The sequence below is a fragment of the Brachyistius frenatus genome, unplaced genomic scaffold, assembly GCF_029030835.1.
Source record: "Brachyistius frenatus isolate BFR_SWC_R1_liver_20210118 unplaced genomic scaffold, ASM2903083v1 Contig_51, whole genome shotgun sequence".
Classification (NCBI taxonomy): Eukaryota; Metazoa; Chordata; class Actinopteri; family Embiotocidae; genus Brachyistius; species Brachyistius frenatus.
In genome coordinates, this window is record NW_027210650.1 from 532,891 (window position 1) to 559,321 (window position 26,431).

The 26,431-nt window shown below is 45.7% G+C and overlaps 2 protein-coding genes across 2 annotated transcripts in view; one reads left to right on the forward strand and one right to left on the reverse strand.

Moving 5' to 3' along the window:
* tex47 (testis expressed 47) overlaps positions 1-15,537 on the forward strand; it is a 28,204-nt gene extending 12,667 nt beyond the window's left edge. The window contains exon 9 of the mRNA XM_069704540.1: positions 14,245-15,537. The gene's annotated coding sequence lies outside the window, so the exon portion shown is untranslated. The remainder of the gene's footprint in view (positions 1-14,244) is intronic.
* LOC138624376 (rho GTPase-activating protein 44-like) overlaps positions 1-26,202 on the reverse strand; it is a 33,808-nt gene extending 7,606 nt beyond the window's left edge. Inside the window, 22 exon segments of the mRNA XM_069704543.1 lie at positions 136-519; positions 1,009-1,124; positions 2,025-2,094; positions 2,097-2,569; positions 4,290-4,481; positions 5,795-5,812; positions 7,925-8,105; positions 8,199-8,290; positions 9,477-9,590; positions 12,076-12,156; positions 12,244-12,325; positions 16,079-16,190; positions 16,866-16,993; positions 17,749-17,830; positions 17,938-18,006; positions 18,845-18,962; positions 20,741-20,817; positions 21,098-21,209; positions 21,679-21,755; positions 21,876-21,995; positions 22,584-22,623; positions 26,120-26,202. Coding sequence (XP_069560644.1) covers positions 136-519; positions 1,009-1,124; positions 2,025-2,094; positions 2,097-2,569; positions 4,290-4,481; positions 5,795-5,812; positions 7,925-8,105; positions 8,199-8,290; positions 9,477-9,590; positions 12,076-12,156; positions 12,244-12,325; positions 16,079-16,190; positions 16,866-16,993; positions 17,749-17,830; positions 17,938-18,006; positions 18,845-18,962; positions 20,741-20,817; positions 21,098-21,209; positions 21,679-21,755; positions 21,876-21,995; positions 22,584-22,623; positions 26,120-26,181 — 2,800 coding nt within the window. The 5' untranslated portion in view covers positions 26,182-26,202.
* Between the last annotated feature and the right edge of the window lie 229 nt (positions 26,203-26,431).

The following is a 26,431-nucleotide window of genomic DNA, read 5'->3' on the forward strand; positions in this document are numbered from 1 at the left end:
TTTAAAGTAAGTGGTAATTAATAGGATGAGATTAATGGAGTAGAATAAAAAGCTCATTAACATCTGGTAAAGTACAAAGTGGAATATATCTGAGTTTAGTGAAAAGGCGTGAGAACCCAGCGGCTGCTACGTTACCTGTGGACATGCTTTCCCCGGGAGACAAACCGTCCAGGAGGCCTGACGAGTGCTCCAGAGGCTGGGGGCTGGTGCCGGGCGTGGAGGGGGGCTGCGGGGGAGGCAGGTTGGGTCTCTGCCGCGGCGGCTTCGGGGTGGGCCGGGCCTTGGTGAGGGTGCCGGCCAGAGAGGGCGGAGAGGAGAGAGACGGGGTGGTGGCCATCTGGATCTGACCCGGGGAGCCGATGGTGGCGTAGCCCTGCGGGTAGCTGAAGCCGTAGGGGGAGGGGGTGCTGGGAGGGGTGGGCGACAGGCTGACCGGGGACGGCTGACCCGTGGACTGGTCCGACATGGCTCCCGTCTGGCAGTACGGGCCTTTAGGGGGGATCGGGGCCAGCTTCTTCGCTGCAGGGAGAACAAGAAACCGGAAAGATAAAATAGATCTCTGTCATGTAAATCCAGAGCAGTTTTCACAGCTCGCTCTCTGGCTGCAGAAGTGATTTATTTGAAATTTAATAACGCATTTAATAACGGTTTGTCTCTGTGGCCTCATTGAAAAGGACTCCGGTGATGGTTTTGTACTTTGCTTAAGGTTGGAGTTTACAAAGAAAGACTGAATCCTACAATCCTTGGATTTAACAATAGATCGGTTTATCAAACTGATGTTGTGAGTGGATAAGAGATTTTTAGCTACAGGATCAATCAGTCTTCGAGGGCTGAACAAGACTTTTAGGCTCTAACCTCATGCTGCTTTGTCTTTTCTGTTAATGCGACATTATTCAATCCACATTTTAATAGAAAAACGGCATATTTACATATCAAGGTGCACGTTTCAGGAAGAAATGGTTTTGGCGTCATGTTCAGACGGCACTGTTAGATGCCCAGCTGTGTTACCTCTCCTCAGGGTGTGGGGACTGTGGTCAGAGTGCTGCGACTGTCCACAAGAGGTCACTGTTCCCTGGAGTCCCTTCTGTCCAATCACCGGAGAGAGCTCCTTGTTCTTCAGAGTACTGAGGAGAGAGGGAAGGAGAAGAAAAACATGCATGATGACACTCACCCTGTAATGATACGTCCTCCCCGGTTCCCATGAATGTTTTTATGCCCCCCCCTCCCCTCACCCCCCATAGTTCAACGCCAGGTTGTCTGAGTGCCTCCCCACCCCCACCCCCCAAGGCTGCAGACGGACATGGAGCCTGGAGTGCGGTGCAGCAGAAGCAGTTTCATAAAAATCCCCAAACAAACCCTGATGGCTTAATGGGTTTTTCTTACTCTTACAGCGGAGAGCAGCCAGAATGCTGATGTGCAGAAGGCCTGAAGGTCAAAACATAACCAGCTTACGCTCCGGCTGACTGACTGACAGGCCTCGGCTGCTCGTCAGCGTGCGTTCACTTTCAGCAGATGAGACGTGGATGAAGCAGCTGGGATTTCCCGTCACTAACCCGGTCGCTGCTTTCCAATGTTGTTTGGCTTCAACATGCATCATTGTGTTCGTGTGCTCAAAGGTCTGATCTTGCGGGGCTCGCTGGGCTCGCTGGTGTGACTCAGCGACGCCCACTTTTATAATCGTATTCACTCAAAGCCTTGGGTTTCCTTTGTTGCTTGGCAACCGACTGCTGCATATCCTGGCAACATGGAAAGTTATGGATTGCATAGATGGCTATTAAATTAAAGATGGAGGCGATAATGGAGTTCCTTAAAGAGCATTGATTGCCATGACTGACAGGTAGAGATCAGGGGACTTATTAAGACAGAGGATTGGGTGGCGCTGTGGGGGGAGAGGGGGGTGTGGGTGGGGGGAGTATCTGAATCATCTTCTCTGATGCCTCTTTGTCCCTGCGGGGATTTTTCTTCATTTGTGTGTGAGTTGTGCTGGAAGAAGAAAACGAGTTGAGCAGGGTTTTTGTAGTTACCTCGTCAGCTTGGCTCCTCTCTCCCGGCTACAGGCACAGGCGGCCCACGGAGGGGGAGCGGAGAGGGGGTGTTGGGGGGTTTGGGGGAGCCCAGGAACAGGTCGTGACGAGTGAGAACGAGCGGGGGTTTGATGTAGAGGGTGGAGCCGTTCGTGTCGGACGGGGGCGCATGCGGGGCGTCGGGCAGGGAGGCCTGTTTGGGCGGGAGGTGCAGGGAGCTGGGTTTGGGGTTGGAGTTGACGTCGAGCTGCTGGGGGGACGGGCACGGGGAGTGGGGGTGGGGCGGGGACGGGCTGTAGCCGGAGCGGCGGGGCGGTGGGGACGGGCCGGGGGGCACGGACTCGGGAGTGGGGGCGACGGGACGCATACCCGGAGGTGCTCGGGTGTAGAAGTGGAGATGGTGGTGGGGGGGGAGCGAGTAGGAAGAGCAAGAGGAGGAGGAGGAGGAGGAAGAGGAAGAGGGGTAAGGGGGGGGCGGCCTCTCCTCCTCGGGGGAAGGGTAGGCATAACAGGAGTCCGACCAATTGGAGGAAGCATCGTCTGAGCTGCAACGATAAAAATATGAGAGTTTGATGGGGAGCTGAAGGAATTCATCAGAACGGGACGGGAACCGATACCAAAGTTTGATCCATTGTGAGGGAGGAAGTCAGGTGAATATTAATCACTGGTAGGAAGGAGAAGTCAGAGCTCCTGGGGGGCCGGAGGAGGGTGGAGGAGTGGGGGGGGGAGAAGTAGGTGCTCATGAAAATGAAATAAAACAGAAAGTCACCTCATCCATTGCAGGGCCTTGCGACAATGGACTGTTATGCTGCTAACGATGCTTGGACTAAAAAAACAAAGGAGATATGTAATCCATGCACATGCAGCAGTGAATCATTCCTACTGAACTGAACATGAACTTTTGTGAACTCTGCCCCTGAAAGAGAAATGAAATCTTCACTTGTGCCACATGACACACACTCACTCACTCACACTCACTCACTCACTCACACACACACACACACACACACACACACACACACTCACTCACTCACTCACACACTCACTCACACACACACACACACACACACACACACACACACACACACACACACACACACACACTCACACACACACACACACACACACACACACACACACACACACACACACACACACACACACACACACACTCACACACACACACACACACACACACACACACACACACACACACACACACACTCACTCACTCACACACACACACACACACACACACACACACACTCACACACACACACACACACACACACACTCACTCACACACACACACACACACACACACACACACACACTCACACACACACACACACACACACACACACACACACACACACACACACACACACACACACACACACACACACACACACACACACACACACACACACTCACTCACACACACACACACACACACACACACACACACACACACACACACACACACACACACACACACACACACACACACACACACACACACACACACACACACACACACACACACACACACACACACACACACACACACACACACACACACTCACACACACACACTCACACACACACACACACACACACACACACACACACACACACACACACACACACACACACACACACACACACACACACACACACACACACACACACACACACACACACACACACACACACACACACACACACACACACACACACACACACACACATCAGCACTCACTCACACACACACACACACACACACACACACACACACACACACTCTGGAAATTCGACACACACAGATCACACACACACACACACACACATTAAGAACTTAACAAACTCACTCACACACACACACACACACACACACACACACACACACACACACACACACACACAGGTGAGACCGGGGGAGGAGGGGGGTCATCGAGGAGAGGATCGGGGTGAAAACATTAAGAACTTAACAGAGAGGTGTGTGGGGGGGGGGGGGGTTCACAGAGAGGTGGGGGGGGGGTTCACAGAGAGGTGGGGGGGGGCAGACTGTTCGAGTGTCAGCTGCCGGTCGCCGCAGCAGCAGATGCAGTGTGACGAGGGAGCAGCGGCGGCGGCGGGTTGGGCAGGGGTGTGTGTGTGTGTGTGTGTGTGTGTGTGTGTGTGTGTGTGTGTGTTTGAGACAGGAGGGGCGGGCGGGCGGGCGGGCGGGCGGGGGATGTGGGGGGGCGGGCACAACAGCCTTACCTGGCTCGGTCGCTGCAAATGGGAGGAGGGGTGGGGAAGGGGGAGGCAGCGAAATCCCCAGGCTGCTCGGGGGCGAGCGCGTCAACGGGCGGGGTGGGGGCGTGCACGCTCGGGGGCGTGGAGGAGGATTTACGCGTGGACGACGAGCCCCGGCGCGACACCCAAGTAGTGTCCATCACCCTGACACCCATGCTGCAGTGGGACAGAGACGATCACATCAAAGGACGGTGTGTGTGTGTGTGTGTGTGTGTGTGGTTTCCACACCCCCCAAAAAACACACGGTCAGGGGTGACCGAGGGATCAGCTGACCCCCCCCCCCCCGCCAGATCAGGAAGTAGAGCCACCACTCTGCTGCAGCTTTGTTCACGATGGTCAGCACACACACACACACACACACACACACACACACACACACACACACAACAGTTGGATTGAATGGATGGTTCCCTGTGTGATTACACACTCGCCAGCATGACACCGGTGTGTGCGTGTGTGTGTGTGTGTGTGTGTGTGTGTGTGTGTGTGTGTGTGTGTGTGTGTGTGTGTGTGTGTGTGTGTGTGTGTGTGTGGACACAGGCATGAAACAGGAAGTGTGTGTTATCGTCCCCCGTGGCTCTCAGATCAGAGTGACTTAAAAGAAACACCTGTAACCTGGTCGACGTGTCCTCGGGTCAGAGGAGCGTTTGTCTGCGTTGCATTCAGGTGAGCCCGAGTTATTAAGAACATCGGTGCTCTTCTTGTTGCGACAAGTCCAGATTTTCGGTGTATTGGTTTTCCGGAGGAGAAGATCGATCCCGCTGTCGGTGTCTGTCTATTCAGTTTAAAAGTGTTGGCAGAGCGTAGCTTAGCTCGGCGTCACAGTGACACGCTGTCCTCTAGTGGACCGGTGGGCGTATTACACGCTTCGCCTCGATACCCGGGCCGCATCGTAACCGCTGTTTTAACTAAACTAAGTAGTGAAAGTGTTTTTTCTTCCAGCTCCGGTGGTCGTTCACGCTGTATATTTGATAATATAACTGGTCAGATATCTGACAGGCAGCAGACCTCCACGTGTACAAGCCAACACGTCGATACCTCTGGTGCAGACGGGAAGTTAAAAGAGGAGCTGGTTGGACAACAACCAGGCCAGCTGTTTCTGCTAAGCTAAGCTAACTGGCTGCAGTTTAGCGAGGAGACATTAGCAGGAAGCAAAATGTCATGTGGCATTATGGGTAAAAACAGGAAGCAGCTGCACGATGTTGTGAATCAACAAGACGCTTCTGTTTTCACCGGCCGAACGGGTCTGTCCAGAATCAGAAACTCCAAAGATGCTACTTGTGTAAACACAAAGAGAAAGACCTGCTTTGTCCATCTTTTGTCCCCCCGGACAGACGTGCACACACACACACACACACACGCACACACACACACGCACACTGGACAGATGACAGACAGCTTCTTGTAAATGGGCGGATGATGACGGGGCCGATGAGAGGATGACTGGAGGAAGAGGAGCTGTACTGTACCTTTGTATCTTCCTAATGCTGCATTGTTAAAACAGAGACAAGCACAGTGAGGACAGGTGCAAAGATCGTGAAAGACAAAAGAGGTTAGTTAGCCGCATGGAGAGAGGGGGAGGGTGGGGGAGTGGGAGGGGGAGGGGGTGAAACGTGCTCTCCCTGAAGAGCTTCAACCACGTCCGACCCAGAGAGGAAATTACTGCTCTATTTAAGCTCTAATTAGGTCGACGTTTCCCTCATGGATAGAAACGAAACCCCCGCCAAAATAAAAGAGAAGGTGAGAGGTTTCCTGGAGCTGCAGAGACTCCTTCACTGGTCTGGTTTCTTTGCAGTGGTGACATTTCATTACTATTTCTATTACTAACCAAGTACCAGTCAAAAGTTTTCCACTCAAATCAAGTGCAAAACAAGCTTTTTAATTGAAGCAACTGCTTTAATTTGACTTTAATTGACTTCTGGTCATCTACTTTTAGGATAATCTGATGATGTTTTAGGTCATATTCATGCAGAAATACAGAAAAGTCTAAATTTTCAAGCACCACTGAATAATCTGTAGATACTAAATCAGTCATCTTTATCTTTCCACTTCATCTCTGATAAACTGAAGACAAGTGAGCCCTTTGTTTTAAACGACTTCATCCACTCTACAGTATCATGAGTTCGTTCAGGAGGGAGTCACCTTATGACACTTTTCCCATCATTGTTTCCCAGCGAGCGTTAGTATCTGAACATGAAGTAACTCATGACAGGGACGTATATTAATAAAAAAAAAGAAGCCCCGTCTTAAACTCAGACAACCTCTCCGTTGAAGCCTCGCCGGGTTCTGAAGACAGATGTGTGTTTCTCTACTGAAAGCTGAGCTCCATTGATCAGACCCACTCGGTCCAGGTTTAATTAGCCGGGCCTCCTCCCCGCAGGGCCCGATAAGAACGAGGGTGTATTAAAGCATTAGAGAAAGACACTCGGAGACAGACAGCGGGAGAGAAAGAGAGCGACCGACTGCTTTTTCAACTAATCCTCCTCCGCGGCTGCGGGATTGTGGGATTGCTCATTTTCACAGACTAAATGTCAGCTCCCTCTCTCGTCTTTTCCTTTCCCCTCCCTTTCTTCCCATCTCACCCGGGCCGCAGAGCGCTGCAGATAAAGAGCGAGACGGCGTCCTCTCTGTCCAACTCGGACGTGAAACCGAGCTCCTCACATGAAACCGGGGGAGTTTTTCTGAGTCCTGTCAGGCGGGGCGGGTCGCGTAGGATGAAATTTACTCGACATAGCCTCGTCTGGAAAAAAACAAACCGTCTCTTTAAGCCGTCAGTCGGGACGGGCGAAGGAGCGAGGACGCCCGGGCAGGTGGAGACGGCCGATGATTGATCCAGCGTGATCGCTGGGAGGGTTTCAGACCAGAAGGTTTCTTCACAACCGGCTTTCATCCGACTCGTAGACGGAGGATCGTTTGAAGTCGTAGTTGTGGACCATCGGGATGTTACTTATTGATGTGCGACAGCCGTCAATCAAACCACGAGGTTTGGAAAAGCAGAGCGTCTCTTCCTGTATTGTTTTTCACTTTCAGGTTAGCAGTGTTTGCATCTCTCGGTCCATCACTTTGCTCCAGAGTCTTTGCATTTCTTATCACGTTACCTCGCGTGACTTTGCGCCGTATAATTGCACAAGAAAATGTTTTTTTTCTTGTGTAACACTTATTTTTAATGCCCCATTTTTGCTGTCAGTCTTTATGCTGAGCTAAGCTAACTGTATTTCGCTCCATACTTACAGACATGAGTGATTTCGATCTTCTCGTCAAACTCGTCAAACTATTTCTTTCATCTGCTGAAGTCAGTTTTTAAAACTGATCAATAAAACGACTTGTATTGTTGTTGTTTCAGCGCTTTCACGCAAAAAATAAAAAAAATAAAAAAATAAATCCAAATTTTCACCTAAATATTCAACACAAGTATGACTTTCCGGAAGTCCTCCGGTTGTCTATTAATCTCTTCCTGCTACTGTAATTTTTTTGGGGTATTATTAATAAATTCTTGGCTGTTTTCTAACCTCACACGTCTCCTAGATTTCGCTCTACTCCCAAAACTGCTGCCAAACCTTTTCAGAAATGTATTTTAAACGGAGACGGGAGCGTCGTACCCGTCCTTCTTGTAGAACTCCAGCATCATGTTGTCCGTGGCGACGCTGAGCGGCCGTCGGCTCTGGTCGTTCTGCCTGCGGTCCATCTGGTCCATATCCGGGGACGGCATGGAGCTGTAGTTGGCGTTGTGGTTGGTGTGGACGGGGCTCCCGTAGTTCCCCGTCACGTTGAACTCGATTTCTGAGAAAGAACGAAAATAAACATTTTATATTTCTGGATACCAAATAAGCGTCCGGCCGCTTCGGGTCCGTCTGTTCCCGTCCTCGCTCTCACCTCCGGGGAAGAACCAGTCGGCGTGCTGGATGACGGGCTCGATGATGCCGACGATCTGCAGGGAAACCGTCGTCATCATCTCGGTGATGTTGCTGCTGCAGCGGGACAGAGGAGGAGACGGAGGGCTTTTATTTATGGAGGGGAAAAGTAGCCGCCCGGATCGTAAGAATTTAACGCTCGGAGGGTGATTAACACATTTTGGTGATATTACAGAGGCATTAAAAGGAGAAAATTAAAATCATTACAGAAATGCGGGCTATTAAAAATACTAATTAAAAGTTAAGGAGGGATAAAGAGTTTGTAAGATTTACACAAGAGATATGAGGGTGGTGTCCTTCACCCTTTGGAAAACTGCTTAGTCATCATCATCATGAACACACTGTATTGTAAGAGGTGTCTCGCGGATGTGCGTCTGCAGGCAGCTCGTTGTTTCCGTTGAGGAGAAGGAGGAGAAGGAGGCGAAGGAGGCGAAGGAGGAGAAGGAGGCGAAGGAGGCGAAGGAGGAGAAGGAGGCGAAGGAGGCGAAGGAGCCGAGCCGCGATGACAGACTCCCCGCGGTGTCCGTCTCTTTTCTGAGCTGCTGCATGAAAAACTGATTTCTCCGCCGAACAGGAGGAGCTTCGCGATAACAATTACGACGGAACCAAAGGAGAAGACAGACGGCCCGTTTGAAGCCGACTTCACTCCCTCTTGTACGTCTGATCTCAGCGTGACAACAACAGCTTTTCAGACGGTTGAACGGGGTCGTGCGCTACTCGCATGCTCGGTGGTTGCGTGGCATCTTTAACTGGTGACTGACAGGCAAACATTATAGATAACTAAGGTATAAAAAAAAAGCAAGTTCTGCTCGATGGTGATATCAGCAGCACTTTAAAGGCTGTTACTCAGCTGCCTTTCACTCAAATATATTCCAACGTATCATTAGTTTAAGTGCTTTGGTTTGTTCTATCGCTCACAGCTTCAGTTCTTCTTCGCTGTGATTACAGTCTGGACATCCTGCTCGAATTAACGCTCGCTCAGCAGCCCAGCAACAAAGAACAATGCAAAGTGAAATGTGTCTCAGATTTTGTGCTATGAATTGACTTTCGTATCATGACAGAGTGTGTAATACGTCCAATCAGTTTCCTCGACGATACCCGTGTCAGTGTCACGTTTTTGCCTCGCGTAAATGGGAAAAGTACGGCGCCTCAAGTCCGAGCACCAAAAACCACCTTGTTAAAAAAACAAAACAAAAAAAAGATCCCGGTTTGAGTTAAAGGCGTCTCTCCGCTCTCTCACCCTTCGTTGTGAGTCCACAGCAGGTTGGGTCCGAGGACGATGGCGATGTTTCCCGGCGTCATCTTGTTGTCATCCTGGTATTCGGTTAGTTTGGAGAGGAATTTGATCAAATACCTGTTAATGCAGACGCAGGAAAGAAGATCAGTCAGAGAGAGAACGTGGCTGAGATCACATGAACACATGAACTTCACGTGTGCAAAAAACTCATTTGGTCACGCAACCAAATACACATGCCCCGCCCACCTACACTAGAAACCTGACTCCACCACAGACCTGTCAATCAAACAGACATGTTCCCCCCCAAAATCCTGCTTTTTAAGGCCTAATATCTGATTAATGAGGGATTATTTTCAGATGGACCGCCGGAAAACTAATAAGAAGGAGCGACTTTAGTGAATGACACCATAATGACTTAATAATAATAATAATAATAATGAATATATTGACTTTGTATTTGATGAGAGAAGTTGAATGGGAGTCTATGGAGCCAGAGTTATTTTTGGAGCCGACCTCTAGTGGCACTCGGTGGTATTGCAGCTTGAGGCGCTTCAGCATCGGCTTTATTTTTCAGATCCGGAAGCTACGAACACTTTTACCTCCCTAAAACAAAAACTGAACATCATAACTGGAATGAAGGAGGATTTATTGCATCACAGTTTTTTACTGCACTTGTTTATTTCAGCTTGTTGGACCTGATAAACTTCCAGCTGAATGTATTCAGGAAACACGATGTGTAAAGTGAGAAATGTGGGAAATACCAGAACAATACTGGGCTGTACTGGTTAATCCGGGTCAGGATTCCCATCCTGATGCACAAAGGTTGCTTTCAAACAACAGACACTGTACACAGCAGACTGTATGTCGTGTTACAGCCGTGCTGCTCGTCTTCCATGAAGCACACTGAGCTTCATTATTACAGCCAGCCATCATTACTAGTTCTTCAGATCCAGAAATGGGGTAGTGGGTTTCTGCGGCTGAGCTGTATGACTCATCCCGAGCCGAACCACAGTCGGATGAACATCAGGCAGCTCATCGCAGCGAGCAGCGATCATGTGGACGGGTCTGACAGGTCTCCTCAGAGGAGCGCTGTCTAAAAATACGCCCTATTTCTGCGGTTCGATGATGACACTGACAAGCACCTCGCTCTTTTTCAGTTCTCCTCCTCCTCCTCATCGCTCCTTTCCCTCTTTTCTGCCTTTGATCACGAGACAAGCGCCACGGCTTCGCCTTAAATCCAGCGGCGAGCAGAGCAACACCTGGGCGGCGAGGCCTTTCTCTCGACAGCGTCACGCCGAGGTCATCGTCTTTCTGTGGCAGGCGTCAGTTTGAGGCGCTCGGTGTCGCAGCCTCCTGCGAGCCGGGAGGGATTTTCATTTCTCTTCAGATTTGAGGAAGCAAATAGACTCTGACAGGCCGGCCGTAATCAATATTTCTATATTTAACTCCGTCACATGACTAAAAGTTCTTTCTTCTCGTGATGAAGCCACAGAGAAATATCTCCCGACTCTGCAGCTCTCTGTTTCGGTTCATCTCGTCGTTTTCAGCTGCAGCTCAGCGTTAACTGGAACATAAAGTTATAATGCAGCATTTAGCAGCTAAAGAGATGGATGTGTTTTCTCAGCGGCACGACTCCACATGAATACTAATGTTTCTCTGCTACTGCTGAACTGGCTAAAAAACATCAGTTACATCAGGTTTAAGAGGGAAGTGAAGGTGAAGGAGGCAAGGAAAGGTAGACGGAAAGAACAGGAACTGATTTAAAAACTTGGGCATTTTACCTTCATTTAGATATTAAATGAGAAGAAGCAAAGGTCCGTCCACGGAGTGTAACCACATACTTAGCTGCTAAAGGCTTTTTCGCCGTAGACTGAATATTAAAAATGGACGTAGCCTCCGTGACGTCAACCGCAGGTTTGATGAAGAGCAGTTTTGAAGCGCTCTCCATCTTGGCAGACTCTTGTGGTGAAGCCTGGTTGTTGACACCTGCAGGCAGTTAGTTAACTGTAACGGCAGCCACCTGTCACTCAAAGCAGCCACGCCCCTTAATTATGTATAACTTTAAGTCTTATTGCAATTTAAATCGGTGAGTTTTGTGTTCAGTTGTTACGAATGAAATAAATTAGCTATAAAGACCAAAACGTTTTTTTGTTTCAGGCAGTAAACACGTTTATTTCTACTGTAAAGTTGAGCATTTTAACACGGCGGACTCACTTTAGGAGTCGGCCTCAAGTGGCCATTTGAGGTACTACACATTTTGGGACTCCAGTGTTCGCTATGTTTACCAGCCTCTGGAGTTGCTGCTTGACTTTAGCCCATACGTTGTGAACTCTGCTACCAGATCACCCCTGGAAGATGTTTTAAGTGGTTCCTCTGTTTTAAATAAACTCTCTGTAGCGAGAACCAGCCAGTCGATCCTGGTTTTCAACCTTCTGTTAATGTTAATGTTCAGACCCGAACCCTCCAACATGTGGTTAAAGCACCAAGTTAACCAGAAGAGAAGCGACAGCGTTGTTCTAACTGGATTAATCAACCCAAACACGAAAACCCAGGAAACAGGAGACGACCACGAGGAGTAAAAACAGCAGAAACGGTGACTCACTTAAAGTTGCTGTTGTTGGCCGGTGGGAGTTTCTCGCAGGCACCGAGCAGAGCCTGCAGCCTTTTGTCCTGATCCTGAATGCTGCAGGACGACAGAAAAAGAGACGTTACAGGACAATTAAATGTCCTTGACTCAGAGACAAAAACACAGTTCTGGTCAAATACGCACTTGGAGGCCTGGATCCAGTCGTTGTAGAGTTCAAAGGTCATCAACGGCTCGGGGAGCTCGCGCAGGTACGACTTCAAAGCACCTGAAGAGAGCGAGATAGAAATCACCATGAATACATGTCTGCGCTTTTGTGGGTTTTGCAGATACGCATGCACGAGCTCACAGTTTAAGGGATATTTTCCTGAGAAGAAGGAAAAGCTGGATGACGGTAAACATCAGAAGCAACCAGCTGCGACCTGATTAGCACCTCAACAACTCGATACGGGATCAATACAGCAGGAATATAACATGTTTTATTCATGCGTTCGGCTTTTTGTTGTGGAGGTAATTCTTACGGCCGTCCTGCAGGAACTCAGAGCACGACTGCAGGTGGAGCAGCCGTCCGTATGGAGGCCTGGATCTGATTGTATGTGTGAGCGAGTGTAATTTCCTGCAGTTTATTGCAGCGTCCACCGTGAGAATACAAAACCTGTGCAGAGATGCAGCAGAGACACTGCAGTATGATAACATGCAAACAATAAACCACGTTACGTGGAGAAATTACAGAAATGTAGAACTTTTGATTTCTGACGTCTTCAAGCAATAATCTCAAAGATTTTTATTTCAATCATTTTCTTTTTAATTACTGTCGCTGAATGAGGAAACACAGTGGTGATGGAGCCTTTAAAGAATTACAACCTGAAGAAGTGACAGAGAGTCTGTGGCGACATTCCCGGGAAAAATCTCAAGCAGCACACAGTTAGTGACTATAGACGGTATATAAAAGTAGATGCAGCTTCCAGGTCTGAAAAGTGAGGCTCGTGCAGAAATTACCTAAACTGTAATACCACCGAGGGCCACTGGGGGCTGGCTCTAAAAAGGCTCTGGCTCCATAGACTCCCATTCAACTTCTCTCATTTAATACAAAATCAATAAATACTTTCCACAAATCATTATGGTGTCCTTTGATAAAGTCACTCCTTCCTTTTCTGTCGGTCCATCTGAAAATAGTCCCGTCATTAATTGGATATTAGGGCTCAAAAAGCAACATTTTGCAGAGCATGTCTGATTGATTGACAGGCCTATGGTGCAGTCAGGTTTCTGCTATAGGTGGGCGGGGCATGGTGTCCTCGGGTTACCAATCGAGCCAATCGAGTCAGATTCCCAACTAGCTCCTCCCCAGCTCGTCCAAATATGGTCACTTCCTGCTCCAAAATACATTCAACTCCTATCATCACCAGAGTAAAGAGCAGCTTCACCTCCCTTAATCAGCAACTGTTAATCACTAATGACTGTTTATCTACTTCTGCTTCTTACCAGCAGATAAAATGATGAATAACTGCAAACACATTAATACATTTATTCATGAGAGAATAGATTTTTGTTTGCTCCAAATAAATAATTTGCTGGACAATAATTCCTTTAAATTATTTAGATCTAAAGTTTTTTTCTGTGCTCAGTCAGTTTCATTACACGCTCAGAAATAAGACACCAAATATAAAACTTCCTCCGGAGCAGAAAACACCATTAAAATAAACCGAAAACTGTTTTCCACTCGCTGTCTGGTCAGAGCTGGATTTTCCAGTGCTGACGAGGAAGGCGACGGCTGACTGGGCTCCTCTCCGACTTGTCTTCTTGTCTTTCTGGTCGGCTGCATTCACGTCCCGGAGGGGAGCGTGGGATGGATGACAAACCGCCGAGTCAGGGTCTCCCTCACTGAGAGACAGCCGAGTGCACGTCTGGACAGGCCCGTCGTGCGTTAACGTGACATTATAATACTATTTGACCTAAAAGTAACTTTCCAATCATGTTGGTGGCACCCCACTTGTAATATTGGAGCGGCACCTCTTTCATTCCCATTCCACGGCATTTCGTCGGGAGGATCCACGCCTTTAAGGTTCGTTTAGTTAACCAGCTGTTCTTTGTGTTTTAAGCATCCTATTTATTCTGACCTGACGTGTGTGTGCAGCGTGATTCCTGCAGGTTTGTACTGAAATTATGGTTTTATATGATCATCCATAGAAGCAGACGCTCCTCCAGCTGCTTTGGATTGAGGCCCATGAAAGACGAACCCTCCTGGACGCCTCCTCCACCTCCCACAACACGACCACCTCCTCCACAGTGGGACAAATTAGATTATCTGGCAGAGTTAACCCCATTTAAAGATCGGATCGTTGGAGAGAGACACGGCATCGCCCCGGATGCTCCCGTCTTCCCCTACACGCTCCGAGGAACACGGACGATTGACTGAGTTTCATTTAATATTTAATCCTGCATCATGTTGTTCCTGAAACGGTTTGTCCAGGTTTTGTGCTTTTTATATTCAGCTGATGTGGAAGGTAATCAGAGTTATTAAGAAACAACAGATCAGTCAAAAATAGAGAATAAAAGCATGAATCTTGAAATCCATCCATCCATCTAGAAACATACTATAATTTTGTTCTTCAAGGAAATAAAAGGTCTCATTAAAAACAATAATACTGCCAAAATAAGAAATTAAATACCATAAAGGTATTGAAAGAGTTGATTTAAACTACAATTTGATTTGATTTGATTATCCTATCAGTTAAGAAATCAAGCAATGATTATACCATCTTAACATCTCCCCTCGCTGTGCTAAAACATGACCAGCGACTCATTTTTATTTCAAGGTTGAAAAATTAATCAGTTTGACACATTTAAAAAAAATGCAGTTTTGTCAAGTTAAAAATATTTTCCACAGCTGGTAAAAAGCTGTTGTTTCGGAGATGGCGGCAATATGCAGCAGTCAGCTCCACAAAGACGAGCACCGCCGTGAATAAAAAAAGAAAAAAGATCAATAACAGCTTCATAAAAGCCTGAAAGCTTTTTCTTTCTTTTGTAGTCTATCACAGTTCAGATTTAAAAGCAAATCAGTGACAGCAGCAGAAAGACAACCAGAAAAAACATCTTGTTTTTTTTTTTTTTTTTGCTGCAGCATCTGCAGAAGATGAAAAGTCTGTCTGACACTAATCCCGGTTATATTTAGAATTTATCACGCCGCGTTTATTGGATAGTTTATTGAAAACGGACAAAAACAGTTTGCTTTGTCTGCTGCCGGGTCTGTCGTAGCAGCCGGAGAAACAAACTGAATCCTAATCAAATATATAAGGAAGTCTTTTAGGTCTCATGTGTGGCTCCTTATATAAGGCTTTCAAATTAACCTCTGATGGGAAACTTACTGCCGACGAGTGACAGCAGCAGAATCACTGATATGTGCGGGAGAAACGCAAACAGACGGCGCGAACGGATTAAGAAATATCGGGGACTTCTTTGACGTTGTAACGATGCCGCTCACTTCCCTCCGTGTGGAAGTGGAGGTGTGTGTGTGTGTGTGTGGGAGTGTGTGGGAGTGTGTGGGTGTGTGTGGGTGGGAGTGTGTGTGTGTGTGTGTGTGTGTGTGTGTGGGTGTGTGTGGGTGTGTGTGTGGGAGTGTGTGGGTGTGTGTGTGTGGGTGTGTGTGGGAGTGTGTGGGAGTGTGTGGGAGTGTGTGGGTGTGTGTGTGTGGGTGTGTGTGGGTGTGTGTGGGAGTGTGTGGGTGTGTGTGGGGGAGGGGAGGTGTAGAAATTAAGACTCCAAAACCAGCGATGGAAACCAACTCATAAACCCCCCCCCCCCCCCCGAGGCAAGTTCTGATGGTTGCAGGTTGTCATGGCAACAGATTAGGTGCAGCTGAAGCTCCTTTTCCAGTGCTGGAAACAGCTCAGCTCGACCGTGCTCGGTTTCTCTTAGTTTTGCATCCCCAGATGTGGATGGTACCCGGCAGGTGGACCGATGTTTTTTGGGTATCTGGTAACTTGATGGGTCAAGTTTTTTTGTTTTTTTTGGGAAAGCTCACCTGCGATGGCGTGAGGGTCTGCGGAGTACTCCTGAACGTCCAGCACGCCGCAGTCCAGAGACGCCTTCAGCTTCTTCAGTTTGGAGGCCGAGGGAGCGACTCTGAACAAACCCTGAGACACAAAAAAACCTCACCTCACTGCTGACAGAAGCAGAACTGATAACTGACAGCGGCGGGAAGAGTTAAAGTAGGAATGTCACAGTGTAGAAATAGTTAAAAGTCCAATTTCAGATCACATATGCTGGTAAATGTGGAGCTAAGTGTTTCTACATTTTACTAATCGTGAGATAATATTACATACTAATAATTAAGCTCAACATGCAGCAATCTGTCGGTGGGTTGATCGTTATAAATGTGAGCTTCCTTCAAAACCTATAAATATATATATATATTTTTTTAAAACGAATAAATTTCTACTGCAGATCATCTGAAAGTTTCCACAAAAAAACTCACCGAATATAAAAACTTGAGAATTCACCGTACTGTCGAACTAAACGTTCTCCGTAATGTGCAACAACAAGAAACAGTCATTACACGCAGAGCAATTAAAGCTCAACTGGTGCCAGCGAGCAGCTCGCTGATTTGATATCACAAAATGAGGCCATTTCTTACCGTCACACTGTAATTACACAGATGGAGATCATTTTATTTCGGGGGTTTTAAGTAAACAGCGTTGACCCGGACCGCTTTATTTTTCCTTCCGTTAATTAAGACCGACTTCATCTCGGTGGCGACTTCAGCGACATTTTCTGGCCGGTGAATGCGTTTCCCGTGTCGGTGTGTTTACCTCCTCCTGCATGCCGCACTCCAGCAGCATGGTGACACAGGCCTCGATGGGGAAGGCAATATCTCTCCCGCTGAGCGCTAAGTGCTCCTCTAATGGTTTCCCGTAGCACGGTTTCTCCACCCAGGTCTCTGTGAAGCACACGCATTCGTTACACGCTCGAAAAATACCGACGCTCAGAATATCAGGCAGGAAAAAAAAAAAAAGAGTTAGTTCAAATTAATTTTCTGGGTGACCTTCAAGGTCCTGGAAACCTCTTTTCTCACTGATTATAAACAAATAGCGCACAATTATCTTTCATAGTTAACAGAGATACAAGTTTTTGTTTGTGCACTGATGCAGCATCTTAATCTAATCATAATGGAGGGAAAGAAGCAACACCATAAACAAGCCTAGCTCAGCAGAGTAGCACTAACTGACTACTGAAAAACATTTTACTTGATTATGCTACTTTTAAATTCTATATTTAAACTAAGCTCAATTATTAAACGATGTCATTAGTTCAAATAAGCAAGAAAGCTGCAACATATTTTGTTTGTAGTTGCTGAGCTCTTTCTGTTTGCTTTAGATTGAAACACAGAGCGCCTTTTACATAAGAGTTTAGGTTTCAGAGACCACGATAATCAAAGAGTGGTTTCATATTCATGTTTTATTCATTTGTTTACTTAGCCTTTATTTAACCAGGATTGTCCCGTTGAAATCAAATAATCTCTTTTACAAAGTTTGTGTAACATACGACGGTTATGGAACAAAGTGACGGGACATTTGTTCGTCCTTTTCACGGCGCTTCTCTTCAAACTCGGTGCAGTTTTTCTTCTTTTTTTTTTTTTTTTTACAACAAATGCACGAACAAAAAAGGACTGAGGCACGTTGGCCTCGAACTCACCCTGATGAGCTTTGATCTGAGGCAGAACACTCTGAAGCAGCTCTAATGACTTCCTGTGGTACTCAGCCTGGACTTCTATCAGCTACACAGAGAGACAGAAAGAGACCAGACAGTCTGTAGTGGATGCTTCTTCTCTTTCTTTTTCTTTTTTCCAATGTGTTCACTCATCTGTAGAGATGCTGCACTTACTGTCTGGAAGTAGCTTGCATAGTCAATTTCTTTGGCCACAAAACTGTACATGTCTGCTGATAACTGATCCTGATGGAGAAGAAAAGATGTTTTTAAACAACAAACTACATGACAAATGCAAAAAAGAAATACAAAATACATAAAACTCATATATGACAGTGTAAAAAATGTTTGACCTTTTTTTTTATCTAAAAATTTTAAAAAGCACAGGCGTGACTAATAACATTATTTTGATTACTTACACCCGTGAAAATGTTTTTAAAAGGTCAAAAAATATAGAACACAAAGGTGGAAAATTAATAATAGACTAAGTTACGGCCATTTAAATCCTGATAATAGCTGAAATGAATCACGTGTTGCAGGATTGGTTGAAGTTTATATGTGCCCAAGTTGTATTCTGTGATGTGTTCAAGTGTTATGTAAATCTCTGTGTGTACTAAAAATACACCTCACAGCTGCGCTCCCTCCTTTATTTCCATCTTTCCCTGCTTCACACACACACCTGATGATCTGGATCAGCAGCATGCAGCCAAACAAGAGCGATCAGGTGTGAGTAGAAGTAGGAAGGATGGAAAATATGTCACAAGAAAGATGATTTATAAGCAAAAATGTTAAAGTCCGCCTCCAAAATGTGTTTTGGTGTTTCTTGTTGTTGGAGAATGAGGAAGATGTTTGACACAGTTTTTCTATTAACAAATCTTTTACCGTCTTACATGCAGAAACAAGCAGACGACACCGTCCTCCGTTTGGAGCCGTGTTTCCGTCCACCTGATGAATCTAAGTCCAATATTTAAGTCTCTTTTATCTGTTTTTGGTCTCCTCCACCACCTCTTGAGGAACATAATCTGCCTGATAAATGCTGCAACTTTGTCCGCTATTATAAATATAAATAAACGGATCCACTGACTCGACAGATCTCCATGCGGTTGGCGGCCTCCTCCATCTCCTCCCTGAGGTGGTCGGCCTTGGCTCCCCCCGGCTGCAGGTTGCTGGACATTCCCGAAGACTTAGTAGACTGGTAGTACCTGCAGGCAGAAAATACGCTTTTGAATGAATGAATGAATGAATGAATGAATTTCAGAATATTATTGTGGCTTCTGACTGAGAGAGAAAAAGCATCGACAGCGAGACCTGACGGCTACTTTTACCAGAATGACTCAAACTGTTTCCTCAAAAAGGATTAAGTCTCTGGCTGACAAAATACTAACGCTTATCTCTCTCTATATCCTCATTTATTCAACTTAAGCTGTTTTTTTCTTGTAACTCTGGCTGTCAGACTCTGCTGTTCTCCCTCCGTCCCTCCGTCTGTCCGTCAGACTTTCTGTCTTGAGTGCAGATAATATGCAGCGCTGCCAGAGGAGCTCAGCACACAGCGGGATGATGGGAAAAAAATTGCTTGAGATTTGGGTCACTGAAAAAACTGACTTGACTGGGCTGCAGGGGAGGAAAATAACATTTCTGCATGTCGCAGCTCATAATGGTCCTGATAGGACGGAGAATCGGCTGAGTGATGAGTGTGTGTGTGATCAGGAAACAGCTTCTGATTGGACCAGACTTCAGCTTCAACTCGAGGTGACAGAGAGGTTTCTCACCCGCCCTGAGGTTAAGTCCAGAGTTCATTTTGGTTTGTGGAGTTGCTACTCACTGAATTTAGTGATGTTTCTGCACGTGGAAAGTAAAGAAAATAAATGAGGGCTTAAGGAGTTAATTGTGTGAATAAAATATATTGTTTTCCGCTGTGCTGACTTTTACCATTTCTGGTTTTGACCCCTGACCTCATTAGATTTTATGACTTCTTTAAACATTTTACTGACATATATTCAGGATGAAAACTGTTTTTCTTGTTGCTGTAACATTCTTTAAATGTTTTAATTTAATTTAATGTACACGAGGTGCACTCAGTTGCAGTAAAAATACAATATACAGTACAAATACCATCTGTTCCCGTTGGCCACAATCACAGCGCAGCGCGGGGACGTGCATGAAGCAGCACCTGAGCTCCACGGTCTCTGAACCTTTTCATCTCCCCTCCAAGAAGCAACGCTGAAAGATACTTTTATTACTTACAAAGCAGTTCCTTTGAAGTCCTCCATCTTTATGATGAAGACCGTAGGTTTGTGTCGGCAGCTCTAAGCTGAAGTCATCTTTTCCCCGCAGCACCACGATGAGCAAACATCGAGGCGGTACATTGTTAATTTATGTGCTTCAGCTACCCGTTGTTTTTAAAAACGCCTTCGTACAGTCTATTTAGCATCAGGTGGGAGCACGAATCTGTCAGTAGTCTGCGGTGTTCGAACCCCGGGAGGCTGTTAGGACCGAGTTTAACAGCAGGATGCACTAAGGACTCCGAATCAAAGCTCAGACTGAGGAGCGGAACAAAACGTGAAGCTTTTCACACAGCAAGTGTGAAGAGTGCTGGCAAGTCCAGACCCAGACCCACACACACACACACACACACACACACACACACACACACACACACACACACACACACACACACACACACACACACACACACACACACACACACACACACACACACACACACACACAGAGCGTCTTCACGGTGTGGAATCAAATCCCGGTGACATTCAGTGGGAAGCTTCAGGACCAGAGCATTCACAGGGGATGGAGTTTCTCAGATCACAGCCAAGTGTCTCTCTCTCTCTCTCTCTCTCTCTCTCTCACACACACACACACACACACACACACACACACACACACACACACACACACACACACACACACACACACACACACACACACACACACACACACACACAACAACGTCGCACAGACTCACCGTGTGCGTGCAGAGTCCATGTCCAGGACCAGCTTCGCTAAATGTTTTCTTTGTTTCTGGATGTTTGGGATTTCCACCTGAGATTTGAGAGGAAAGATGTTTTTTTTTTAACTTCAGTCTGTTGTTCGTTGGTGTGAAAGAGAAACAGAGTCTGTGTTGTTTTTACACCTGTTGGAGTCAAAACTCAACTCGGCACCAGGTTCTCGGTTTCATGGGTTAGGGTTTACAGACCAATTAATAGAATAATCAGAACGGATCAGAGATCACCGGGATGACGGTTTCCTGTCTTTTCTTTAATCAAACATTAAGATTTGTCCATAAACTGAGCAGCGTTTTGACCCCGCGTGGTTCCCGTACCTCGGCGAGGTCATACAGCGGCTCGACCACGTCCCTCTCGATGGTGAGCTCGAACAGGATGAGCTCCTGAGCGAGTCGTTCCTGCGTGTCGCCGCAGAGCTTCAGCATCTTCCTGCGGCGGGAAAACATCAGAGAGCCATCAGGGCACCGATCGGCACGGTGGGACCATTTATTTATCTGGTATGTTGAATCTACATGTACAGATCTAATAATGGTACATAAAATCTGAATTACGCAATCAGAGTGTAAAAAGCCAAGAAGCTCACATGTTTTATTCACATTAAGTTTCAGTGTCTCTCACATTTCAACATCTGAGTTCTTCATTTGCTTCTGTTTTGTCTGTTTACGTGTGCATTGAAGTCTCAGGGCCTCCGTATGAATAAAACCTTCCTTTTTAAATAAGGGTTAAATGTTTGGAGAAAAGTGTAGTTCACATTTCAAGAGTGGGAATAATAAAAAAATAAAAAAAATAGTTCTGAGTCATAAAAACATTTTTTTCCACATCAGCGCCAGTTGGAAGAAAAATGTTTCCAATGCTACATATAATCAATGTGTGTGTGCGTGCGTGTGCGTGCGCTCACCCTAGTAGAGACTCGTCCCCGAGCACAGCCGCCCCCTCCACCATACATTGTGCTAGTGTTGTTAAAGGAAGTTTCTTCTGCACAAAAAAAAAAAAAAAAATCAATAAATCAGCTGAACGTGTCTCTAAAAACTAAATAACAAATTAAATGTGTGGTTGTTTTTTTGTGTGTGTGTTTCTATTGTTTTGGCGTCTCACCGACGGAGACCTGACGGACTTCTTGTCCACGTCCACGCCCTGCTGGCCCTGCAGACAGGCGGTCAGCTTCTTGTGCGTGCTGTGGGAAACCTGCTTGACCAGCTCCAGACGTTTCTCCACCTGAAACACACACACACACACACACACACACACACACACACACACACACACACACACACACACACACACACACACACACACACACACACACACACACACACACTGAACTCTGCAGCTTCTGCTCGTGTTTACTGCACAGATTGCATCAGTTTCGGGACAACTCCTCCAACAGTTACAAACATGCACATACAGGCTCTCAAAGCTTCGAGCTAGAACAGAGTTTAATTATAAAACCGCTCTGCAGCTTTGTGTCAGAGCGGTTTGTCTATGAAAATACTGGCACGTAAAACAGCGTTATTCTCAACACAACACCATTTACGTGATGTACTTAAACGCCTCTCATTTCATCACCAAACCCATTCGGTGGAACTGATGTCGCCGCCACAGAGGGCATCATTAATCAGATCAATTACAACGCCGCACCCCGAATCAATCAGTGGGGACGTTTCAGCCTTTTGTCTCGCGGAGAGCTTTAATTTGAGCGCTCGTTAATGTTGCCCGAAGGCGGCTCAGAGAGCCATTTGGAAAAGAAATAAGTCATTTTATGTATACTGAACACTAAGCGAGGCAAACAAGCAACACACTCACCTGCAGCAGGTCTTCACTTAATACTTCTGTTTTTTCAGCTCTAGAAGAAGAAGACAGAAAAGGAAACATGCTGTTAGAGTGACGAGGGAAACCTGTTTCTGTGGGAACTTGGCAGCACGGACACACAACCCCTCTATCAATGTAATTACATCATTTGCTGAACTTCAGTGCGAGAAATAAATTATAGCGCGTTTGCCTGGAGCTGATGGTACAAGAGGAATGTTTATTTTCCAACAGTTGCACAGGCCTCCGGCTGATGTGCAATAATGAGAAAATATTCAAGTTGGAGATTTGATAGGAAGAAGTTCATTTGACCTTTTAAGATAAACTGAAGAGTGTGACAGATTTATTTTTCTGCCTTTTAAACTATATAAATGATCTAAACACTCACTGGATTAGCTGAAAAATGCATCTTCATAAAGTTGTTGCACAGACAAGCTCATAAAATACAGGCTATTAAACAGGCAAAGTGAAAGATGATTACCTCTCACTGTATGAAGCATGACTTAATCATAGAATAACGTCCACATAATGTGATCAAATGTTGCTCTATTTCATAAAAACATAAGAAAGATTGTGAATTAATATGACATGAAGCCATCATATGCAAAATACATTAGACAGGAAGAATATGGTGTTCCATTTGAGCCATTCGTGCTCATGTGTCCTTTGACAACAACAACAACAACAACAACAACAACAACGGGCGCGAAAAACGGTGCCAGAAGTTTGGCACAAATGGAGCCCAATAGATGAGGTCGCTGAATAAGAGGCCAAAATATCAACAAAAGAATAAGATTTCATGGCATTTCAACAACAGTAATAGTAAATAAAATCAAATAAAACACCCTCGAACAGCTGGTCGCGGTCGTTTTGAATGAAACGTCACTCAAACGAGGAGGAAAAAGCTGCGTTTGTGAGGGACTATTTTCTGCGGTGGATTAATGCACATCTGTTGTTATAATGATTTTTTTTTTAAGCAGTAAAGTGGTGAAAGTGGTTCTTATGGTAATTAAGGAACATGTGTTTTTAATAGTTCAATACTTTTGCATGAGATTTGTTGGTTAATCCTTCAACTCATGATAAATGACTTTAATAAGATCACGCTCAGTCCAGCACTTTTTTTTTTTTTTTTTTTTTGCTACAACTTCATTTTTCGTGAGTCATTGGTTCACTAAATCCTTCAGGCCATTCCGTGTAAAAGTCCCCAACGTGGATATCGACTCATATTCAGACCTTAAGACCAGAGCGAGACGTTTCGTAGCGGCGTTCATCGACTGCAACGCCGCCTGCAGCAGCGACGAGAGGCTGAGAGCTCGACCTAAATCAGACTGTGGATGTTACAGCGTTGTGAGTCCGCGAGGACTCAGAGGTTAATGATATAGTACGAGATGTTCTCGGGAGGACGACGACGCCCGCAGCGTCGGTGGCTTTTCACACAAAGTTACGGCAATAATGTCGATCCGACGCGGTCGCAGAACATCGAGCTACAAAAGACGTCTTTTCTGGCACAAATTTAGATGAAAATGAAATAAAAATGACTAAACGACATCACCTGACGAGAGCTGCAGCTTTACAGCTCTGCATTTTTGTTTTGTAAAATAAACACGATGCATTTTTCTAATAAAGACGGTTTCCCATCAGTGTTCTTCTTCTTGTTTCTTTAGATCTGATGCTGCTGTCATTCATTCATCTTCCACAACTCCAACATACTTTGTCTTGTTTGGGTTGTCTGGTTTTCTACAAAAACAAATCTCCCATGGAAATGTGTTAACAGCTACGACACATCAGTCCACAAAAAAAACTTGTGATACGATGGTGCACACGGGGAAACGTTTTGTAACGTACGTGGGAAACGCGTGTATTTCTGTGTAACCTTGCTGGTTTCACTGTGACGGCTCTACATGCTGAGATGTCGGCGAGTCTTCAAACCCCGGAGAACAATGTTCAAACTCAGGGGAAAAAGCGGAAATCAATGTGTTTTACAAAAAATAATTAAGGAACGTAAGTAAGCCAGCTGACGCGAGATATTTAACTTAAGTACGTAACGCTGAAGTTAGACAGTCACATGACGCGGACGCAGGCCAATGGAAAACAAGAAAGATAAACGTGCACCAATGTATTTACTACATTGGCGAGACAAGATTGCCAAAAAACAGTTTGTTTAAACCTCTAATGGTGCCAAGCAGAGCGCAGAAATTTGGAGTTTTACCTTTAAATACAACACAAGCAGCTCTGCAGAAAAACCCCAGAAGCAGCAGCAGAGATTTCTCTCTCCGTGTGCGTCTGCTGCCGTCCACATCGATTACACATCAGGCTTCACTTTCTCTGAATCATCGCGGCATTAAGAGTCTCTTTAGTCGCAACATCATCTTCAGAGTTAAAGCACACGAGCGAGTTCTGGTTTCACAGAAAGTATCTGTGCAACGAAACGAGGACCGATTCAGAGGTTGATTCATGTGAAGTGAAATTGAAGAAGAAATATAAAATCTAAATAAGTCACAAGTAGAGGAAGCTGTTTAATCTTAAAGAGCTAATATTATACATGAATATCCTGGAAACAGTTTGAGCTCCAGTGCAGCGGTGCAGATCAGCAATAAAAGACACTTTTATCATATATAACCTTATATCCTCTGAACACACACAGTGGCTAACTCCTTTTATTTCCTGCTTTCTGCTGCTGATTTTTATCGGCCCTGATGTCACTCTGCTGTTTATCAGTTCTGCGCTCGGTAGAAGAAGTGATAAACAGATTAGCGTGAACATCTTTTGGTAGAAAACCTCTCGTTCAACAGGTATGAAGGCTCACCAGGTCACACAGAGTCCACTGTTCATTGTCCTTTAGCCGTTCACTGCTTTTAACGCCACGGGCAGCTTTTATAAAAAGGTTAATAAGCTGTAACTTTAATTTTTTTAATATAAATTATCTATTATTTCATCATTTTATCGCGCTGTTTGACTCTATTGTCATTTATTATCTGTTTCTGATGCCCACAGGAGGAAAAATAGTTGTATGAATAAATACTTACGTCCTCATGTAACTATATATGTTTTATAAACCATTATTATTCTAATTATTATGCTTATAAATATTTAATAGCAAAAGGCCCAAGATATTCATTTAAAACTACAAATATGTCATTTAAAGCATTACTTTTACAATAGTTTTTATTCATGATAAAAAAAACAACCTTAATAAAGACTTTATAACATTCATGATTTATAATGTTCCTTTAACAGTGAAGCAGCAGTAATTGTGCATAAACACCTCTTATCAACCCTTTACGAAGGCTCTATTGACAGGAAGTGTTTCTAAAACAGAAATTATACTAAAATAAATTCTTTGCAGGCCAGAAAATCTAAACTGCACACAACAACAACAACAACAACAAAAAAGGGCACAAATCAACACATCTCATCTACCTTCACTAGACTTCCTGAACACAACACGTCGCTTCAGACTGCATCCTGCCACAAAAAACACATTTCACTGTAACTCAGTCCAATAAAAAGCAGTCGAGCCCGTGTGGACTTACAGAATCGAGCCGTTCCTGCGTGAAGCTCTCGTCCTGGTGAACTGCAGCTTTCTCTTCCACATCTCAACCCTCCTTCCCCCCCGCCACCAACAGCAGGGACAGCACCTGCTTTCAGGCTGGAGACCGGCGACAATAACCAGCCAGAGGAAGCAGCAGGGTGAGAGGGACGGAGGGAGGGGGGTGGGGGGGGGAGGAGGAGAGGGGGGGGGTATGAGACCTGACTATCTGGTCCATTCACTCCTTCTCTCATCACCCACTAGACTCCTTCCATTATATCTCTACCTCCATCAACGGGTTGGATTGTAAACAACA